Genomic DNA, 21997 nt, shown 5'->3' with positions numbered 1-21997 from the left:
CTAATCTATAGTCTGGACTATAGTCTAGTCTATAGTCTGGACAATAGTCTAGTCTATAGTCCGGACAATAGTCTAGTCTATAGTCCGGACAATAGTCTAGTCTATAGTCCGGACAATAGTCTAGTCTATAGTCCGGACAATAGTCTAGTCTAAAGTCTAGTCTACAGTCTAGACTATAATCTAGTCTATAGTAAGGGATAAAGTCTATAGTCTATAGTCGTGTAACCATCTTGATTTTTGGCTGAATGTAAAATCAAATAATCGGAAAACCGAATATTCCGCAAATGTTCATATAGAAAACTTACTGCTCTCGATAATCATTATTCAAACTTTCTGAATGTGAGAGCAAATATCCAATCGAAAACTATAAATCAAAAAAAACTTAATGAAATTAACCGTAACAAAGAAAAATATGTCTTTCTGTGGCCCATTATAACATCGTCTTCTACTTAGTGAACTGTTTTAATCCAAAAAGTGATTAGAAATAAGAAGATCCTTTAAAAGGGAAATAAACTTCAGTCATCAAATAAAACTTTACAATTTAGAAAATACATAATGCTACTTTCATGCATTTAATCACTGGAGTTTTAAAATAATTCTTATAAGTTGTTTATTTTTTTTTAATTTCATCATAGAAATTTTGTCATTTATTATTCTTCAAAAATATACTTTATCGCAAGTGGAATTTGCCTTAATTCATATTAAAACCTTAAGCATTAATAAATAAAAAAAAAAGGTAAGAGAGAATTGCAGTGACCGACGAATGATGATGATGATAAAATGTTTAAAAATGGTAAACAAAAAAAAAAGAAAAGCAAATGTACAAAATAAAAAAAATAAAGAGGAAATGAAAAAAATAATACAAAAACGTATTTATACAATTAAATTGAAAATTAGATCTATGAAAAACTAGAAGTTAAAAAAAAAAATTCAAATCATTTGTTGTGTTTTCTTTTAGTTCCCTCTGTGGATAAACTTAATAAAAAAAGACAATAATAATTACTAAAATTATTTAAAATAAAATGAAATTAAACTATGATATTAGATATATGTATGTATGTGTAGGGTTAAACTAAATATGTATGTAATAATGTAAATGTTTGTTGTTGTTTTTTTGTATTGTTTTGTAATTGATATTATAAAAGAAAAAGATGAAATAGTGAATAGTGTGAACAAATAATAATAATAATAAAAGTAAAAGTAAATAAATGTAAAAAACGCATAACATAGACATAGTTATGTTATTTTTGTATGTATGTTGTTTGTATTGTGTTATTTTGGATTTTTTGTAAATTTTTTTGTCTTAACGACATTGTGTTTTTTTTTATATTTTTTCTTTTTCTTTTAAAAATATATATTTATAGAGATAAACTTTGTTTTTTGTTTGTGTTTTTTGTTTTGCAAAATTTTGTTTTAGTACGAAAATGAATCCAACGTACCATTCTTTTGTTGCATATACATGCCTCTTTGATTACCAGCTCCACCATTGCCGTTCATAGTCGAGGAGGGTGCTCCTTGATTGGTATTCTGTTTAGCGATAGGACGACGTTTCGCCAAAGGTAAATCATCATCGGAATCACTGAGTGTCAAGTCCACCTGGAAATTTATTTTATTGATAATTTTTAGTATATTGATTATTTAAATGAAATTTGTTTAAAACTTACAGTTTCACTATTTGTAGTTGATGAAGGTTGTTCATTTGTATTAAGCGATGCAGAAGCTACTGCCTTGACAGGTTTAACATCTTCTGTGGTAATGAGTTCTAAAAAAGGTAACATTGAAAATTAATTTGGTATTTATGAAAATTTCGAATTATAAAAATTCCAAGTTCAATATTGGATTCCCAGGGTCTAGTAATTTAACAGTTTTAATTTTTTTTCGAACATAACTTCGAACTTCTTTAGTTATTTTGTCCAAACTTTTGAAAATTACTTAAAAATCTTATATTCGAACACTAAACTTTATGAAAATTTTGAAATTATTTTCAAAATTTTTAAGTTCGAAATTCAATTTTTTTTTCGAACATAACTTCCAAATTTCGAATTCTGTCTAAATTTTCGAAAATATGTATCTTAAAATTTCTATATTCTAAAACTACAATGAAAATGCTTAAACATTTTATTAATTAATTTCAAAATTTTCATGAATTTAAAATTTTTTTAAATTTTGTTTAAAATTTTTTAATTTTGAAATTAAAGAAATATAAAAAATTGATTTGAAATTTAACTGAAATTATATTTTTATGACTGCCCAAGATGTGGAAATTATTTTTAGGGCTTTAAAACTTTTTCGAACATAACTTCGAATTTTCGAAATTTTGTACGAATTTTGGAAAATACATATCTTAAAATTTCCTTATTCTGAAACTGCAATAAAAATTTTAAAATAATTTCAAAATTTACATAAATTTTTCAAAATTTTTAAGTTCGAAATTGAAAAAATATAAAAAAATGGTCTCAAATTAAGCTAAAATTATATTTTTTTTGAATGCTCATGATTTAGGAATTATTTTAGTACCATTAAAATTTTTCGAACATAACTTCGAATTTTCGAAATTTATACAAATTTTTGAAATTTATCCAAATTTTAGAAAATATTTTAAAAACCTTATGTTCTGAAACCACATTGATAAAATTGTTTAAAATTCATGGAAATTTTAAATTTATTTAAAAATTTTTAAGTTCGAAATTGAAAAAATATAAAAAATTGGTCTTAAATTCAGCTTAAATTACATTTTTATGAATGCTCATGATTTAGGAATTACTTTAGTATCGTTAAAAATTTTTCGAACATAACTTCGAATTTTCAAAATTTAATTGAAATTTTGAATTTATTCAAATTTTTGAAATTTATTCGAATTTTCAAAATTTGTTCAAATATTTGAAATATAGTGTCTATATTCAAAAACTTCATTGAAAATACTAAAAAAATTCATGAAATTTTTGAAAATTTTTAATTTCGAAATTCGAAAATTTTAAAAATTTCCCATAAATAAAAGAAATTAAATATTTTTATCAATTCTAATGATTTGGAAATTACTTTAACACATTTAAAATATTTTCGAACATAACTTCGAATTTGCAAAATAATTTTAAAAATAAATTAGAAACAAGTCCGAAGTAAGAGTCATCCCAGATACTTACCAATATCATCTGAAATAACTTCGACTTTTTCAACTGGCTTAGTAGGGGTATCTAAAATTTGACCTTCATTCCTTAAGCTATGAGTGCTCCATGAGCCATCTTTGTGCAATTGTATTTCAGTATCATCTGGTTTAAGTAAATTCGAGGCTAATACTTCTTGGAAGTAGCTAAAAAAAAAACAATAAAAATTTATAAAATATCTAATAGAAAATTTCAATCGTTTGGTAAATTTACAAGAGATTAAAACCACCGATTTTTAAGCGATTAAAGCAACTTAATATTTTTGCAAAAATGCAACACAAAACAGAAGCTTTAGAAAGTCTTATTCTGTGTGAGATAGGTTGCAATGTTAAAATCCATAACAAAAATAGTCTTGTTAATATGCAAGACATTAAAACACTCTTGCAAATATACTTTAAAGAAAAATATAACAAAAGAAATCCACAATTTACTTACCCATCAATAACCAGATTATCATAAACAGCAGGTTTATCACAAACTGGACAATTCCAAGTGGGTTTACGTTCGTTCATTTGCAGGTAAAGGCTAGCATCAAAACATTGCAAATGTGAGCATGTTGAAGCACGACACGGTATGGACATTTTCATTTTACCCAATGGACAATTTAACGATACCTTTAACATAGTCGTAGCAATTTCACAGTCAGCATCTTCGGTTAACTTTTCTTTGACTATAATAGATATAGAACATTAGAATTTATATACCGTACTAGTAACCATTTAATAAACCTACTTAGAGCTCTAGTATAATCAGCTGGCTTAACACCCTTCTGTTTCATTCTTTGCAATAGTTGAGCAGATGTTAATTTCTTAACTAAATAAACAGCAATACAGTAGCCTCGTGTGTAGTCTGGACACCATTGCACAGTTATTGTATTAGTTACTGTGGGTGATAGTTTAACATTTGATGTAACATTTACTGGTCGGGGTGGTCGTTTTGGTTCCACATTGGGACGATTTGTTGGAATGACATTCTAATAAGAAAAAAAAAAAGAAAAAGATACAAATAATATTTTACCAAATTTCTTTAAAATGTTATTACTTACTGGCAGTTGGCATAATTTATTATTAACTTTAACACTGACACTTGGTGGAAAACAATCCTCTTGATCGCATGATGTCTCTAATAGACAGAATCTCAACTGAACTTGTATAGCATGTTCGATTTTCGAACTATTGCGTATGTCACGATTTGATGCTATTTCCGTGGCTTGTTGTGGAGTTAATGTAAAATAAAACGGTACTTCCTGTATGCGCTGAGCATTACGAGGCACTAATGATGATGGTTTAATCAAAGTGCCCAGCACATCATAAAATGCTAATTTTCTCAAACGTACATCGGGATGAATGGGCATTTGAGTGGGTATAGTATGTAGGAATGGTACTACATTATTGCCAGGCGGTACACCAGCTTGCATGCCAGCCTGATTAGCTGGATTTAATATTTGTTGTGCCTGTCCCATTTGAGCCGCAGTATTGGCACCCACCATACCACCGGCATTCGGTTGCATTTGCATTTGTGAATACATTCTTTTCGGTTCTGTTGGACCGTATTGATTGGCTTGTTGATCAACACTAGATTGAAGAAGAAGAGCAAAAAAAATATTTTAAATAAGTCTTATATGTTTTGTTATTCTCCAAAAAAAAAAGAGAAACTTACATGGATTGTGTGTAGACTTCTCGTATCTTTGGTGCAATTAATTCAAAATTAGTTCGCAACAATTGTAAAATTCTTCTTTGATAATCAATTTTACGTCCAGCAAAGGAAATGTTCAAATAAACAAGTATCTTTTGTAGTTCAACCACACGAAGAAGACTTACCATTTCCTCACATTCCTGTAAAAATAAATTGTTGTAGTTGTAATTTGTTTTTATTTTCGTAATGGTTTTTGTCTAGTAAAAAGGTATATATCCATAGATTAATCAATAGACTGGTGAATACACTAGTGCATAGACTAGTCCATAAACTATTCAATACACTAGTTCATAGACTGGTCAATAGACTAGTTCATACACTGGAGAATATACAAATCCATAGACTAGCCTATAGTCTAGTTTACAGTCTAGTCCATAGACTAGTCTATAGTCTAGTTCATAGATTAGTAGACTGGTCTAGTCCATATATTAGTAGACTAGCCTTTACTATACTCCATCACTAGCCCATAAACTTTTTGGTAGATCAATCAATAGACTTGCCTATAGTGTAATGGGCTAATCTTTGGACTTGTCAATAGACTGCTCCATATAGACTTGTTAATAGACTGGTCCATAGACTTGTTAATAGACTAGGAAATAGACCAGTCAATAGGCTAGTCAATGGACTAGTCCATAGACCTGACGATAGACTAATCAATTGAATAATGGACTAATCAATAGACTATTCAATAGACTAATCAGTAGACTAGATAGACACTTGACCATAGATTAGTCAATTACTTGTCGCAGACATAAATTTTAGCATAGATTAGTCCATTGACTAGACAATAGACCAGTGCATTGTCCATACATTTCATTTCCATCCTATTAGTAATCGAAATTTCTGTTTCGAGTGACAATTTTTTAAAACTCCACTCTTTTCATTCCTATTATTTTCGAAACCAGAAGATCATATGCCAACTCATATACGACCCCATTAGTGTCGTTGTACCCAACGCAGTCTGATTGTAAAACGTTCTACCAACACTTTTATAGTAGTCAACTATACTGGAATGTACTATGTAACATTTCATGGGCTGCATTTAGCCAGATTAACGAAATTAATAGATTTTATAAACCCTACTATCAAGATGTGCGAATATTAAATCTCTTATCTTTCCAAATCTCTAAAATCGTAGCATGTCCGTAGTTCATGTTTATATCACTTTTCATTATATGGACTACGGCTAGAGTACTTCTTAGGTCATTTAATGAAATCGACACACTACTCAAACAGTTTTTCGGTTGTAATCCACTTGTTCTTATTTGGACACTGTATTAAGGGCGTAACATAGAAGTCTAGCATTATTAGGACAAACTTGTGTTAGTTATAGTTATGAGTGCAATTCTAAGGGGTCATTTGTTATGGACTGATTTCAATAGGGTTTGTTCTTTGTCCCAAGCTGTTGATGGAACAAATTTTATCGTTATCATATTATAGGACACCACCATGTTTCACTAGTATAGTGTAGGGTATAAATATGTACACATCTCTAAAATAAATTTTCAAATTGAGTAGAATACCTATAATGATCACAGATATTTTGGAGGAATAGTTACTGGTTAACACTTAAAGTACACAGTGAGTAAAACATTAGTATATAGCAAATTTTTATGGCAAATATTACAAAAATACACTTAAATTTTTAATTTACAATTCAATTGTATATTTTTTAAAAATGATAATTTAAAACAAAAAGTTAAAAGTTCAATCACACTTTCTCGGAACGCTTAATAAAAAAAGGCAGACTTAAATGGAAAACTATGTAATGAAAAGGGGAAATGTAGCATTTTTTTGTCAAATACATATATAAAAACAAAACAAATACATATAAACAATCACCAACACAACAGCAAAACAGCACCAACACCAATATGCTATCACTACTACAATAACATAAAATCTCTATATACCTCCAGTATACAAGAACAAAATGCACACACACTTTATATACTTAGTTTATATACATATTTCTGTATATAAAACTCACACACACACACTTTCACATTTATAGCAAAACAAAAGAAAAAAAAGAAAAGAAGAAAAAAAATAAAAAGGAATGAAAAAATACAAGTTGGCAACATCTTAGAAGAAGACACATAAAACCGAATTCCCGAAACTCTATATTGCAAATGAAATGAAAGAAAATTATTTTATTTTAAAGCCAAATTATCATAATACAAATGTTTTTAAACTATATTTTAATTAATTAAATTGTAAATTTTAACCACCATAAACTTCTATTTCATTATACCTCAACAATAATTTAACATTTTTGCAAATGTTAAAAGAGCCATATTTTCACTTTTTCTAAATGTGTTGGGAAAAAAAATCACACAATTTTTTGTTGGTATTGTCGCACACAAAAAAAAAAATAAAAGTTGTATCGTCTTTTTCAATAGTGTTTCGTATTTTTGCCGATTTTTATTCACTTGTATTTCATTAATTTAATAATATTCAATGTAACTCTTTAAATATTTATTTAATTTAGTTTTAATTTAATAACATTTGTTATTGTAATAAATTTTATTTTGTTTTTTTCTGCATTTATTTATGCGGGGTTTTTCACACACATTTCAGTTCTCTTTTTTTGCTTGTCTTGATAAACTCTACGAAAAAAGAAAATAAAATTCTATTCCAAAGAATATGGCGGCGAGTTTGGTCTTTTTTTGAGGGATCAAAAAAAATCCCAATATTTTATGTGGGTTTCATTTTGCCAGCTGTAATGAACACTGCCAAATGCAAATAAACACAGAGTTGCATAGAAAAAGTAAACTTAAATCTTAACTCAAATCGTGTAAAACAAAACCGTAATATCTCAAAAATTTCAGTTTTGTTAAAAAGATTGTTAATCAGGGTTGGATATTATCCTTTGTTAATTTTTTTAAATTTGTCGCGTTGAAATCGATTTTTAAACCCTTTACCTTCGGGTGGATAGTGTATACGGTTTGTCATTCCATTTGTAATTTTCACAATATTCCGATCCTATAAAATATATAAATTGAGAATCCTTATAATTAGCGAAGTCGATTTAGTGATGTCCTTCTGTATGTCTGTATTTTGAAATCAATTTTCTAAAGATCCCAGATACCTCCGATATCCACAACTTTGATAATTCTATCAGACATGTTTTCGAGAAGTGAGCTATTCAAAATCAGCTGTTAATTGTTTCTAAATTTATCTAAGTTCAATAAAACCTTATATGAACTCCACACAATCCTATATGTTTGGAATCGAACGATAAGGCTTGTATTGGAAACGAGAGATAAGCATATCCTACAAATCCAAGCACTTCACCTCCGCACTTTGGGTATGTTTTGCTGTCCACTGAGTACTTAATCTCACAGACAGAACTTATCAAGTTAACCATTACAGATTTTGTTTCAAAATTAATTTTTCTTTTAATATCGTCTTTTCTAACCGGCATCGGCGTACCTTTTCGGAATAAAAAAGTCTATCAGGTTCATAAAGAAAATATTCAAATATCAACTGAATTGAAGAGTTTGGTTTTAGCCAAGAAATTTCTATACATTCTTAATAGCAAGGATTTTTAAGACTACTAAAAATATTCGAACATTGACTAGTCAATAGTCTAGTCGATACTCATTATACTAGTCTAGAAACTAGTTAATGGACTAGTCTAGAGACTAGTTAATGGACTAGTCTATAGACTTGTCAGTAGACTAATCAATAGAAAATTCAATAGACTTATTAATAGACCAATCAATAGACTTATCAATAGACTATTCAATAAAGTAATCCATAGAACAGTCAATAGACTAGAATAGTCATTCTCTCTCATTTCTTTAATTTTTTAGGCTATTGACTTGATTAATGTTTTAGTTTGAGAATGGATCTATCCTCTCTATTTCCTTCTTTCATTCTTGTATTCTTATAGTGTTTTTGTTTCTCTGTCTTTGGATCTTCACTCTTTGAAGGGAATCACAATGGACCTAATGGTCTCCGAGTGAAAGCACTCCTCTTTATGGTGCATAACCCTTCTTAACGTAAACCTAAAGCAAAACAATTAAATATCTGAATTATTGGCTTAAATCTAGTTAAATCCATGTTTGTGGCATAGATTCCAAAATCCTTGGGTTGATAGAACTTTATGTTCAGAGTTTGTGTGCAAATAGTTTTTGTAGGCGTTCCATAGTTTTGGAATGATGACATTCCAAATATTAGACAAGTAAGAATATATAGTCGGAAATGGCCTACCAGTGATTTTGTTTTGTTTTTGTGTTTTTATCTTAATTCAGAAATATATATTTTAACAATTTGTTAACAAAAAAGGGATTTTCTAAATTTCCTTATAAATTTTGGTAGAGGGATTTACGTCTACATCAGTTATTTATGCAGAATATTATCGTGATAGTAGTGTTTATAAGTGAATTTTGACCATGAAGTCATTTTCTGAAGGGGACTTTATATGGGGAAACTGATTCTGAGACGAATGGTATACTTGGTATACTTGAAGGTGTGTGTAGGACCAATATAGTGGTGTAGGGTATAAAAAGTATACATAAAACGGTAGACCCAAACATCGTAATGAGCAGTTTTTAGCTGAGCCACTGTTCCGAATTATTTTACTTATTAATTCTAAATAGAATTCATTATTGCTAATCTCTACTCAAGCTTTTCCAGCCTCAATTTTTTGATGGGTTGTAGGGCGTTAAAATTCGTTACAGCCGAATTAAATACATTTAAATGCAACCATGTGCTTAATTAAAAATACGGGTACCAAACAACAAAAATAAAAACTGACACAAAAAATACTGGTCATTTTTACACAAATACTGGGAATTATTAAACATATACTTTAAAAATAAAAATAATTTGCAAAAATAAATTTAAAAAACTTATGTTTTTTATATATGTTTTTAACGACTATTATTATATTAGAAAATTTACACACATATTTATTTAGAAAATATTAAGGGTCTATATATACATAGATAGCTTTAAAGTCCTACCTTAAGCCTAGGAGCATCAGCAAAATTGGGGGTAGCTGCTGATGATTGTTGATTACTCCTCTTTTGTGGGTTGCCGGAATTCAGTTGATGTTGCTGGTGATGATTTGTGGCGGTGGTGGTGGTCGATGAAGATACAACACCAGAACGCGAACTGCTCGTGGCGCTGCCAGACAGTAACGCGTTTTCTGCATGGGTTTGGGATCGCGTCTTACGCATTACAAATATTTAAACGATTCACAAGATTTTCTTACAAAAAACACACGCACGCACGCACACTACACAAGGATTTTCGCTTTTTTAACACACAACTAAATGTGAGATTCATAAAATCAGGATATTGATATAGTTTGTGTAAAATAATTGCCAATGTTTAGAAACTTAATAGATTTTTAAGTTGGCAATTGTTAGTTATTTGTTTATATCACACTTTTATCTAATTTACATCCATAAAATCTTGTTTGCGGCGGAAAATTTTTTCGGAATCAAACTTTCGTGGTATGGTTCTTGGGTATCAAATAGAATGCACTAAAAGCAAGTAGAAAAAAAAACAGCTGTCATGTGTAGATGATGCAGAGTAAACGAATAAAAAAGAAAATGCCAAAATGTAAATTTCCCAGTATTTTTTTTCGCTGGTGGTGTTCACTAACAGACTTTCCTTTTTTTATATGATTGTTTTTTATTTAAATAAATTTTTGAGTATAAATAATTAGGATTAATTGATTATTTCAAAATATTTAAATATACAATTTAAAAATAATTCCAGAAATAATAATAATTTAATAAAAAAGCGTTGAATTTTCAAGAAATATAAGAAAAATAGTATTATACACTGAGAAAAAAATTATACAGAATTATCTATTATATACCCTACACCAATAGCGAGAGTATTTTAAGTTTGTGCGAGTTCTCTTACAGTGATTACCATTGAAGTACGATTTAAGGCTTCAACATTAAATTTCTCGAAAATTCTATATAAACAAACAATTGAAATGAGGGGGTTAGAGATAATATTATCACCGAAAATTTATAAGAAATAAAATTTAAAAAAAATATAAGAAAATAAATAAATTTAATCGTAATTTCTTTATAAAGCAAAATAAATCTATAAACTTTTCTATAGAAAAACTAAGTTGTGGAAAATTGTCTATACACATGGAAAAATAAAGTAATATTTACCCTAAGAAGTCAAAACAATCGATATTTTTTTAATCATAGAACATTTTCTATAGAAATAATAAAACGTCAAATAATTTATATTGACATAAATACAAACATGAGTCAATGCTATGTTTGATATCTATTAGTATAGTATATCAAAAGAGAGATATTTCAAAGACCTTTCTTTCATTTGATATGTGATCCTTTTCTAGTAAAATAGCAGATTGCATTAGAAATGGAAAATTCAGTACTTTAGTACTTCTTAATATCGGAAAATACCGTGATACCCCCACATTTTCTTTACTTTTTCCTAACTCATAAACTTTTTTCACTTTGTAATCTATTCTATAGTATAGACTATGATCTAGTCTATAGTATAATCAATGATCTGCTCTATAGCTTAATCTATGATCTAATCTATAGTCTAATCTTTGATTTAGTCTATACTCTAGTAGTTTAGACTATAATCCGGTCTTATAGTCAAGTCTATAATCTAATCTAGGATCCAATCTATGATCTAGTCTGTAGCCCAGTCAATAGTATAGTCCATAGCCTAGTATATGATTTCGTCTATTGTCTAGTATTTGATCTAGTCTATAGTCTAATCTATGATCTAGTCTATAGTCTATTTTATAGCATAGCCTATAGTTTAATCTATTGTATGGACTATCGAAAATTTAGGTTAGTATTCTAAAACCTGAAAAGTACTATGTTTGTTATAAGTTAGTACTTTTTCAAAATTTGAATTTTCCATGCCTGCATAGCATATAAAAAATAACGTCTAAGCTTTGCTCCATATTATACATTTTTAATTTTATTTATTAAAAAGTTGTATATATTAATATAATTTTATCCTTTTTCTTTAAACAAGGCATATTTTTACAAATTAATTATAATATTATAATTACTATTCATTTCAAATATGTTCTACTACACTTAAGTGTAATTACAGACTAAAAACAAAAAGGCAGTGCTGTACACTGTTCAAAAAAATAAAGAAAAACTTGGCTAAAATTTAATTTAAAAGAAGTCCATATCTCCACAGTTAACATCTAGAAAATCATCTTCATATGTTTGAAATGTTTTAGGCTTGACACCTTGTGATGTAGAGGGATGTTCTTCTACATTATCATCATTGGTTACATGATTAATTGGTATCGATTTGAAATCTAGTTCAATATGTTCATAAGCTTCTGGTGAGGGCGGAGGATTTGATACTGAAATGGATATTAGAATTAAAAATAATTTTTAATATTTCTCTTATTATATTCAACTTACAATTTCCATCATTTTGTTTTTGATTAATATCTTCTCCGAATAACATTTGATCTTTGCGTGTATTTAAGTGGGGTAACTCGGCGCCCTGTTCACATAAACGTTTTTTAAGTTCTTTTACTTTACGTTCACGCATTATGGCTTTCATATCTTTGTGTTTTTTATTGGCATTAATGCGATCTTCAGAGAATATTGCTTTTTGATCTTCGGCTGTTAGAGCATCGTTATGTTTTAAAAGAAACAGAAATACACCTCCAGGTGTACGGCGTCGTTGACCATTCTATAAAGGGAAAATATATAAAATATTATAATCTACTAAAAAATTAACATAATAGGATAATCAATAGACTAGTCAATATTCTGGACAAAACACTAGCCTGAAAGAAAGAATACTTAGCATAATCCTTTTTTACCTTTATTGTCATGCCACCTTCTGCCTCAATACGCTGGGTTTCCTTGTAGATTTTTAAAGGCAATTCTGTACCCAAAACTTCCACTACACGTACTGCAGAAAAATATCAAATACATTACTTAACAAATAAGAATTAACATTTTCCTCTAGTTACCCAATAGATCATCCTTTTCTTCGTGTAGTTTTAAAGCCATTTCTCTAGCCACCTCAACAGGTTCACGTCCTTCTATATCACACAAATCTTCTATATGTTTGGGATCATAGGAATTTGAATCGGAGCCACCGCTATAGGGAGATGAACGACGACGTCCTCGACTAACTCTGCGTTTGCCCAAACGTTCGTGTACTGAACGCCGAGAGGATGATGTAGAAGACGATGAGCATGACTTGACATCACCACGACTCGATGGCCTCTGACGTTTAGTGTGCGGTTGATGTTGGTCGCTGTCGGAAAGATCATCGTTGGAGTTAGAGAGACGTCTTTTAAGGCTGTTTTCACCATTTAAACGATAACGCAAAGAAAAATCGTAGTTCTCAACATTGCGATCATTAAAACCATTCTGGGTGACATCACAGCCACGCATAGTTTCTGTGAGAGCTTCTTCCTGCAAGGCAGCTGTCCATATGTCATACTTTTTGAATCTAGCCTTTTTCTGTTCGGCACCATCATCTGCCGTGGGATGAATACGTACCATAACGGTGCGTTTAATGTGACGTTTTTTATGTTTACGTTTCTTGTCTTTATTTAATTTCTCCAAACAAGTGTCCGAGGAATCCCCCGATGACGTTGAAGAATACTCTTCATCTTCATCAACATCCAGTTGATTAATTTCCTTAGTGGTTTTGTCTTCATCGGCATCCATTCTTATGAATTTTGTTTCTGCGCTTAAGGCTGCCACTGGCGTTGGTGTGGTAATGGTGGCGCTTACATTATGGGTCAGTGATGCTGGCCTTTGGAGTGGGGTATACACTTCTTCTGAGGTATCCGAAAGCTTTTTGTTATGAAAAAAAAGGTGAGTGACCGTCATTGATTTGAACGAGTTTGGTATGATGCACTTTTGAGTTTGTTTTTATTTTCCACTTACCTCTCCGTCTTCGATGTCAACATCATTTACACATAACTCGGCATCCATCATAGTTAAATAATAAATTTGTTACTTTTTGCAATAAATACTATATATTTTTACAAAATTTCTACGAAAAAAATTGTTTGCAAGATATAAAATATGAATGCACCCCCAGAGACCTGCGCCTACAAGCATCAATGGCGGCGGCAGATACTAATAATTATAGCGGCGGCTTTAAATCAGCTGTAATTCGGCAAATTTAAATAAAAACGGAATTGGAGAAATTAAAAAGTGGGATTTTGGAAGCAAATATTTTAAAAATCAGGATTGTCTACCAGAGTAGGAATTAATTCTGTCTTAAGATTTTTGCACACAACAGATTTGACGCGAAAAAGTTCTAGCCGCAGAATTTCTACTCGCAGTCGACAGAAATGTCAACAAAAATTCTCCTTTTAAAATACCCATTGCTACTTGAACCATTTTTTTATGAGGTATGATAATGTCTTTTTCCCTCTCAGCACTTCATTTCATCGAAACAAATAACACATAGTTTTTCTTCGACACCTAGTTCAAATGACCCCATATTAGACAAAGTTTGGACCTGAATACCTGTCTTAACGCTTAGTTTTGATGACGTTGGCAAAGGGTAATTATTTTTCGTATAAATTTGTAACTCCGTGGGCCTGCTGAATAAAGAGAAGTTGCGAAGGAAATGTCTTCTAATGTGTAGCGTGGTACTTTCGAAGGAATAGGCAAACTTTTGGATTGATTTAATTTTGCTAGTGCTTCACTATTTTCGAATGTATTCAGTTGAAATTCTAAACTTGCTATTTTTTCTTCTAAGTTCCAGATACTCTTCATAATATTCATTGCCAATAACATCATTCAACTCACTAAAATACTTAACATTAATAAACTATAGCACTGTTAGAGGGACAAAATCGATTTTTTTAGAAATAAATCTTCTTCCTTTAAGAAATGTTGTACTTTTTCTAATTGAACTTAAATAAAACGTGACAAAGGTAAAGGACTTATGGATAAATAAAAATTTATTTCGCAAAGTATAATTGTATTTGTCAGTTCACACAGGGAAACTTTTTTGGGAAACTTTTGATTTTGTGTGTGAGAAAAAGAGAACGAAATATCAACCATCTTTTTCTTCCACACACAAAATCAAAAGTTTCCCTGTGTGGACCGCCTCTAAAAGGTGCAAAATTTCATAAGGAATGGAAAATAAAATATGTATGTACATATATTTTTGGAACCTAATAGAGAAATTGGCCTAACATTTCAAATCTTAAACTTGAATTCTCCGTGGCTACGTCCATGTCAATTTTTATCCCGATCGGACTAGCTGTTTAGAAATCTCAGATTTACTTCCAAAAAAAATCGATTGTGATCGGAGATATGTATATACATACTTTACAGATCAATTAGTATTTTAAAGTTACCTAGTGGTCATTGGGACAGCATTACACGTTTTTCATTAACTGAAATATTACTCTTTTGGCAAATCTTCTTCGGAAATTTTAGATACAGTGGCTCTCATAAGTATTCGAATTTAGATAAACTATGAAAAGAAACCAAGTTTAATAATTTTTTTTATTTCACCCTTTTTCCAGAGATAAAACCAAAATTTAATATTGGAATTTAATAGAACCCAAAAGGTATCTAAAAATAATATTTTTTGTTATAAGGATCTGTACTTAAACGTTCCAAGATGTATTTTTGGTACCGTTTTTCAGTAATGTGGATCATAAGTCCCTTTTCGTACCTCTAGGGCCGATATTTTCCGACAAAGTTGTCTAGTGTATATTCATGTACATATTGGCACTAATATATTTTAAATTTTCAATATATTATAGCGGTATGCAACCCCAAAACATACCTTAACAAAACGTCATCCTATATAGTAGATTTCAGTTTTTACTACTCGTAACTTTCACACTTACGTTGCCCGTTACAATAACACGTTAAGTCCAAAATTTTGGTTTTAATTTGATCATAGTAAATAATATTTAATCACGTATCAACATTTTTGAGTTAGATCATAATGATATCGTGCCATGCAGCATGGAGGCCATTGGTATATAAAAATAATGATTTTACTATTTTGAATGGTGTTTCTTCGAGGCATGTTTTGGAGTTGTACACTTCCACAACACATTGAAAACTTAAAATGTATAAAAGCTGATATCTAAAAGAATATATACCAGAAAACTTTCCCCGAAAATAGTTGATCCTAGTATTATAAAAATGGACTTAAGTTCCAATATATTGAATTAGTGACAGAAGAATGATCCGAATAATTTATATTGGAACGTTTAAATACAGATTCTTGTAACAAAAAATATTATTTTTAGATACCCCAAGGGGTCTTTTAAGTCCCAATATCAAATTTTTGATTTATCTCTGGAAAAAAGGAGAAAAAATTACAATTATGGCCAAAAATAGCCATTTTAAAGATACTACATGAAAAGAGGGTACAAATTCCCCAAAATTGTGGACCAAATGGGCCAAAAATATATCCTTTCCGTGGATAGTAACCCCTTAAAACAATATTACGCATAAAAACCATTCGATTCTAAAATTTGTGTTGCGTATAATATGATCAAATATGAAATACAGGAAAAATTCGTATACTTTTGTGAGGTAATTTTATGGACTTTTTTTAAAAAAGCACAATTAATTTAAGTCAATGCAAATTTTTCAAGTTTTAAAAAGCGTGATATCAAACATAAGGACTATCTAGACAATATAACAAATTAATTTATTTATTTTGCACACAAAATATATTATTAAATTTGATTTCTTTTGATAGTTTACCTAAATTCGAATAATTATGAGAGACACTGTATGTATATCTAACCATTGTTGTCGTTTGTTGGATAATGTAGAGACTTTAAAAAAATGTATGCTTGAATTTTTGCAAAAATATTTGGTATTTTCGCAGTTGGGACAAATGCAACTCATTCTTGATTATTCTTAAAATAATGTTCACAAAGTAGATTTTTAATATTTTAAAATAAAGATCTTACCTTTAATTCCAATTTGAAAGTATATATTTTTCAAATTAATGAAAATTATGTGTTAAATTTTTTCTTGAACTTCAAATATATGGGAAAATTTAAAATTAATATTGTATTACTATTTTTTTAAAAACTTTAACGTTTGTATTCAAAAACCGAATGATTTTAACATCAGTCGGTTTTTGAATACATAACTTGTATTCAAAACTTATAAAGTGAGAGAAGAGTTTAATAAAAATTGAATAACTTTTTAAATTAATTATTTAAAAATTTTAATTTTTTAAGGTGATAATATAATTTTTGAATTTAATTTTTTTAAAGCATTTTATGAATATTTATACTTTAAAATTATATAATTTAAGAACATTATTTTTTATTATTTGTTTTTTTTAATTTCTTTGAAGTGCATTCTTTTCATTGTTATTTTTTAATTTTTTTTAATTTGTTTTTAATTTCATCTTTTTAATATTGATTTCTAATTCAAAATATTTTTTATTAATTTTTTAATTCAACTTTTTTAATTTAAGTTATTTTTTCTTTTAAGTTTCATTTTTTCTGTTTTTTCCTTTTTATTTTAAATCTCATCTTTAAACTTATATGTATATCGTCACCTGAAACGCAAACGGCCCTAACTAACCAAAAATTCAAAATCAATTTTATTGTTGATTCTAATGTATTGCATCAAAACGAATGTTCACACCAAAAATTGGACTCCTCCGACCATAATTATCAATTTTATTGACAAAAAACAAAAGGCCTTCTTTACAAAAACATTTAAAAATTAAAGGTAAAATGTATAATTAATCCATTTTTATATACGCCATTGTCAAATATCGTAACAAATGATAAGTTTCACTATTAAACAATTTGCTTATTTCCTACAAATAAATCGCGTTGATAGAAACAAACTTTTCAATTTAAATAGTTTTTTGCTTCTCCTGTAAAATTTTAAAAATGTTAGATAGGGCCGTTTGCGTTTTATGTGACGATATGTTCTTTCAGGAAGTTTAAAATAAATTTTAAATTGTTTATAATATGTATTTGAAACAATTTTGAAATATTAATATAACAAAGGACATTAACGTTCTATATGAAAGAAATTGATCACGAAATCATACTGTTTCAGACATATGTATATCATCCCGTTCGTGTCTAAAGAATTTTTTCTCTTTTTGTCGGACCGTGTAATAGCTAATAATACAATTGAATTTTTACCTTTATAATTAGGAAAGTTGCCGGAATTATTTGTATTTTTATTTCAATGTGTTTTCCATCAATTGCTCCAAGGCAATGAGGAAATTGCCAACGGCCATAAAATTTATTGTTTTCGATTTTCCATTGCTCTTCATTTTCAGGTAACTATACGGTTAATTTCGTGTCAAGTGACCCAACGTTAAAAATCGATGTCTTCCGATTTGGATGAAATATGCACTATTGAATAGTAGGCCAGACACAAATTTTCAGTTGTGTAACTTTTCACCAAAATATGAAAAAAAAACTCCCATTTTTTTTGCTCAAAAATAAAAAAAAAATATTTTAACTCAAAAACATTACTTTTTGAGTTCAAATCTTTTTTTATAGATATCCCACTTGAATCCCACTAATCACAAAGCTCTTAAAGGAAATAAAAAAATTTTAGTTAAAAAAAAAAATAAAATAAAAAAAATATTAAAAAATTAAAAAAATATTTTTTTTTTTTGAAGCAATGAAGTAATAGCTATCTGAACTCCTTTGGACAATTTCTGCTAGTACGAATAGGTGAAAAGTTACACTCATTTCAATAAAACCCTGTATGACCAAAATGTCCAACTTTGACCCCCTCTAAGTCCGGTAGTTCTTAGCCGATAGAGCTGAAAATTTGGGTCTAACCTAATATCCAATAGTACTAAATTTCTTCAAAATCTATTTTTTGAGTTGGGTCACTTGCCATGAAATTACCCAAATATATACATATGTATTGCTTTAATGCATTAAAACTTACTTTAATCTAATTTTTCTGAAGATAACTGCTTGGCAAGTTTTTCTTTTATAAATTTAGCAATACAAGATGCCAAAATTGCCAAAAAAACAGAGGGTTAGTGCTAGGCGTTTTTTACAGATGTTTGTATAGACCTTTTAAATAATGGCGAAATCAATTTTTCTAAATCTGCAAATGCTTTCCTGTCCAATCTTGTGTATGAAATAAATTGACTTTCTGAAAGCTCATTTAATAAAGGAAAAGTATACCTTTTTTAAATAAAGTAGATTTTTTCTGATTTGGATCGTTTTGTCTTTAGAATTTAGTAGTGAAGCCGTCACCAAAATAAGAGCTGCAGTGCAACCATAGAAATCATCATCAGACATCTATTCACAACTAAAAATAGCAAAATTTAAATGTTGATATTATTAAAATTGTTGATTTTTAAGTTAAAAATCCAAATCTGAAGAAATAAATTTCAATTCAGTCTTTCAAACCACATATTACATTTTGCCATATGATGTGCAACATCTGGAATAATATGAAATTTTCTCCTGCTCACTCGCGCCTTAATCAAATTAGTAGATTTTAAACCAAGCCGGCTCAAAAGTTCGGATACCATATCAACCAATCTATCTTCTTTCCTATTTTTTTTTTGGTGAAATCTGAAAAATAAACATGAATTTAGTTTTTTACTGCCGTAATTTCACAATGGTTTCAAATTGGCTGACTTCCCAAAACGTACCAAACACAATTTCATTGCGGTATTTAAATCTTGTACACATGTAAAGTTTCAAAATATTGCAACGATGCTTTGTTTATTTTCACGATCTAAAATATAGAAGATGCAATGTATTGTTTTTAGTTAGCCAGCTGTTTGTGTTGTTTAACAAATAATTTCAACAAGCATCTTTGAAATTGATGCGCTGATTGCCATTCCGCTGCGTTTATAATACTTGTCGATGACATTTTGAAACAGTATGCATTGCCAATGTTTGTACACAAAGCAACTGAGGTTCTGGAAGTCAGTCATCCTGTTCTTTTTAATGGTTATTGATATATTCCTTAAATTTTGTGCGTGAACTGTCTTTTTTTATATTGCTAACATTTGCAATGATAGTCAAATCTAAAGTATGTGTCGATTCCTCGTCAATATCTATTATGCTTATTTTCCATTTTAGAATAAAGTTGTGCAATTAACAGTTACTAATTGTTATTAGTTTAGCTTGTTCTGGCGTTGCATTAATTTTTGATATAATTTATATAATGTTTTCAGAATTCCTAAACGCTGAATCTCCAAGAAAAACAAATGGTGCCTGAATAGTTTAATTGGATAAATTTACTGGGCTATGAATTTTAATTTTTTCTATTAATTCTGAATAAAAATATGCACTTTCAAACAATTTACAGTCTCCAATATAGCCATTTGTACCAACTTCGATAAACAAAAATTCATAATTAGCGTTGGTAATAGCCAATAATACAATTGAATGTTTACCTTTATAATTAAGAAAGTTGCCGGAATTTATTTGTTTTTTATTTCAATGTGTTTTCCATCAATTGCTCCAAGGCAATGAAGAAATTGCCAACGGTCATTTTCAGGTAAATATAAAACATATTCGAATTTTTTAGTTTAATAAATACATATTGCCTTAATGCATTATAAACTTAATTTAATCTCATTTTTCTGAGCATAAATAATTGCTTGGCAAGTCTCTTTTATAATTTTAGCAATACAAGATGCCAAAATTGCAGTTAAAAACGTTAAATATGTATAGCTACATCCACTTGCCAAAAAACGGAGGGTTAGTGCTAGGCGTTCTTTTACAGATATTTGTATAGACCTTTTAAATAAAGGCGAAATCAATTTTTCTAAATCGGCAAGCTTGTGTATGAAATAGACTTTCTGAAAGTTCATTTAATAAGGGAATATGTCCAAAAGTATCCCTTTTTTAAATAAAGTAAATTTTTTGATTTTGGATCGTTTTGTCTTTTGAATTTAGTATGAATTACTACTTTCTTCAAATTCCATTGTTGAATAAAATTGACTCTTCAAAAATAAAGCTAACAATTTGGATACATTCGAGACACCCGTTAACACTATTGATCAATTTGAAACTGAAGATCAAATTAAAAATTGAAGATCATTTGTAAACTGAAGATCAATTTGAATATTGAAAATCAATTTAAAAATCGAAGATCGATTTGAAAATCCAAGATTAATTTAAAAATCGAAGATCAATTTAAAAATTAAAGATCAACAATAACAGAGGTCATTAACGTTCTGTATTAACCCCCTTATTCACAAACAACATTTTTATTTTATAAAAGGTTTATAAAACAAAATTTCCATACAAAATCTAATTTATAAACTGTTTATAAAATAAAAATTTTGTGTGTGAATAAGGAGGTTAATACAGAACGTTAATGTCCTCTAAATATATAAAAATTATTTATATATTATATTCATATTTTATAGCTATATTAATATTATATACAGCAAAACAAATTCAAATTAAATTAAAATATTAAAAATATATAAATTATTATAAAAAGATATACAACAGAGATGATCCAGTCTTTCTTAAAAAAATTTCTGTTTCTTAGCTTTCTGATAAAATATGAAAAAGATAGTTTCAAAACCAATTGATTTCCATAGATACCAAAAGAAAATCTAATAGCCCATTTACACTACAACGAAATCTAGAACTTATAAGATTTCGAGCCAAATATAGTTGATTTTAACTAGTTTTCCCATACAAAACTAGATTTCGTTAAAATCTACTCAAAATCTAATAGTTTTTTGTGATACAATTCTGTTTTTTCCTAAATTATACTAAAAAAACAAAATTTTTATAAATTAAAAAACATGAATGAAAAGTTAATATAAAAGGTAATTGTATATTTAAATATCTATTTTTTTATTATAAATAAATGTTTAATAAATATCCCATTTTTCCCTTTTATTTTTCATATCACACACTTTTTCGAAAAATATTAGAAAAAATTGAATTTTCCTAAATGTCAAAAATAGTAAGTGTAAACGGTCTAGATTTTTATGTATAAAAAGATAAAATAGCCATATAAATTTTATGACATAACGGGTATGCTGGGCATTGCTAATTATGCTCGGGTTAAAAAAAATATTTTTCAAAAAATTGCCAAAAAATTTGCACAAATTTGTGCAACCTTTTTTCTTATTTCCCAAAGTAGAGATTTCATTTTTTGGTCAAAAAAGGGCAAATTTTTCAAAAAAAAGTGAAAATT

General features: G+C 28.7%; 2 protein-coding genes across 7 annotated transcripts in view; both read right to left on the bottom strand.

The window, feature by feature from the left end:
• LOC119606036 (E3 SUMO-protein ligase PIAS1) overlaps positions 1–10364 on the bottom strand; it is a 29990-nt gene extending 19626 nt beyond the window's left edge. For 4 of the 6 annotated variants that reach the window (XR_005231622.1, XM_037959401.1, XM_037959403.1 and 1 more), the window contains exons 1-8: positions 9833–10364; positions 4824–4999; positions 4210–4738; positions 3897–4137; positions 3600–3834; positions 3144–3310; positions 1665–1762; positions 1440–1596 (exon numbers count right to left, since the gene is read on the bottom strand). Coding sequence is in view for 5 of the 6 variants with exons in the window: in XM_037959401.1 (XP_037815329.1) it covers positions 1440–1596; positions 1665–1762; positions 3144–3310; positions 3600–3834; positions 3897–4137; positions 4210–4738; positions 4824–4999; positions 9833–10048 (1819 nt within the window). In the remaining variant the exon portion in view is untranslated. Of the gene's footprint in view, positions 1–1439; positions 1597–1664; positions 1763–3143; positions 3311–3599; positions 3835–3896; positions 4138–4209; positions 4739–4823; positions 5000–7113; positions 7475–9832 lie in introns of those variants that run through there. The other 2 variants (XM_037959402.1, XM_037959404.1) reach the window with 2 other exon arrangements.
• A 1413-nt stretch (positions 10365–11777) lies between these two features.
• On the bottom strand, positions 11778–13953 carry LOC119606044 (phosphorylated adapter RNA export protein). The gene is made up of 5 exons (XM_037959411.1): positions 13763–13953; positions 12832–13669; positions 12679–12770; positions 12269–12545; positions 11778–12207 (listed from the first exon to the last, which is right to left on the bottom strand). Exons 1-5 carry the CDS (start codon positions 13811–13813, stop codon positions 12011–12013), a joined length of 1455 nt encoding a protein of 484 aa, XP_037815339.1. The 5' UTR covers positions 13814–13953; the 3' UTR covers positions 11778–12010.
• Positions 13954–21997: the final 8044 nt, after the last annotated feature.

Source organism: Lucilia sericata, unplaced genomic scaffold, assembly GCF_015586225.1.
Source record: "Lucilia sericata isolate MDLA Ls3-8-SP2 unplaced genomic scaffold, ASM1558622v1 Contig000547F_arrow, whole genome shotgun sequence".
In the NCBI taxonomy this organism is placed as follows: Eukaryota; Metazoa; Arthropoda; class Insecta; order Diptera; family Calliphoridae; genus Lucilia; species Lucilia sericata.
This window is presented reverse-complemented; position numbering and strand designations above follow the sequence as displayed.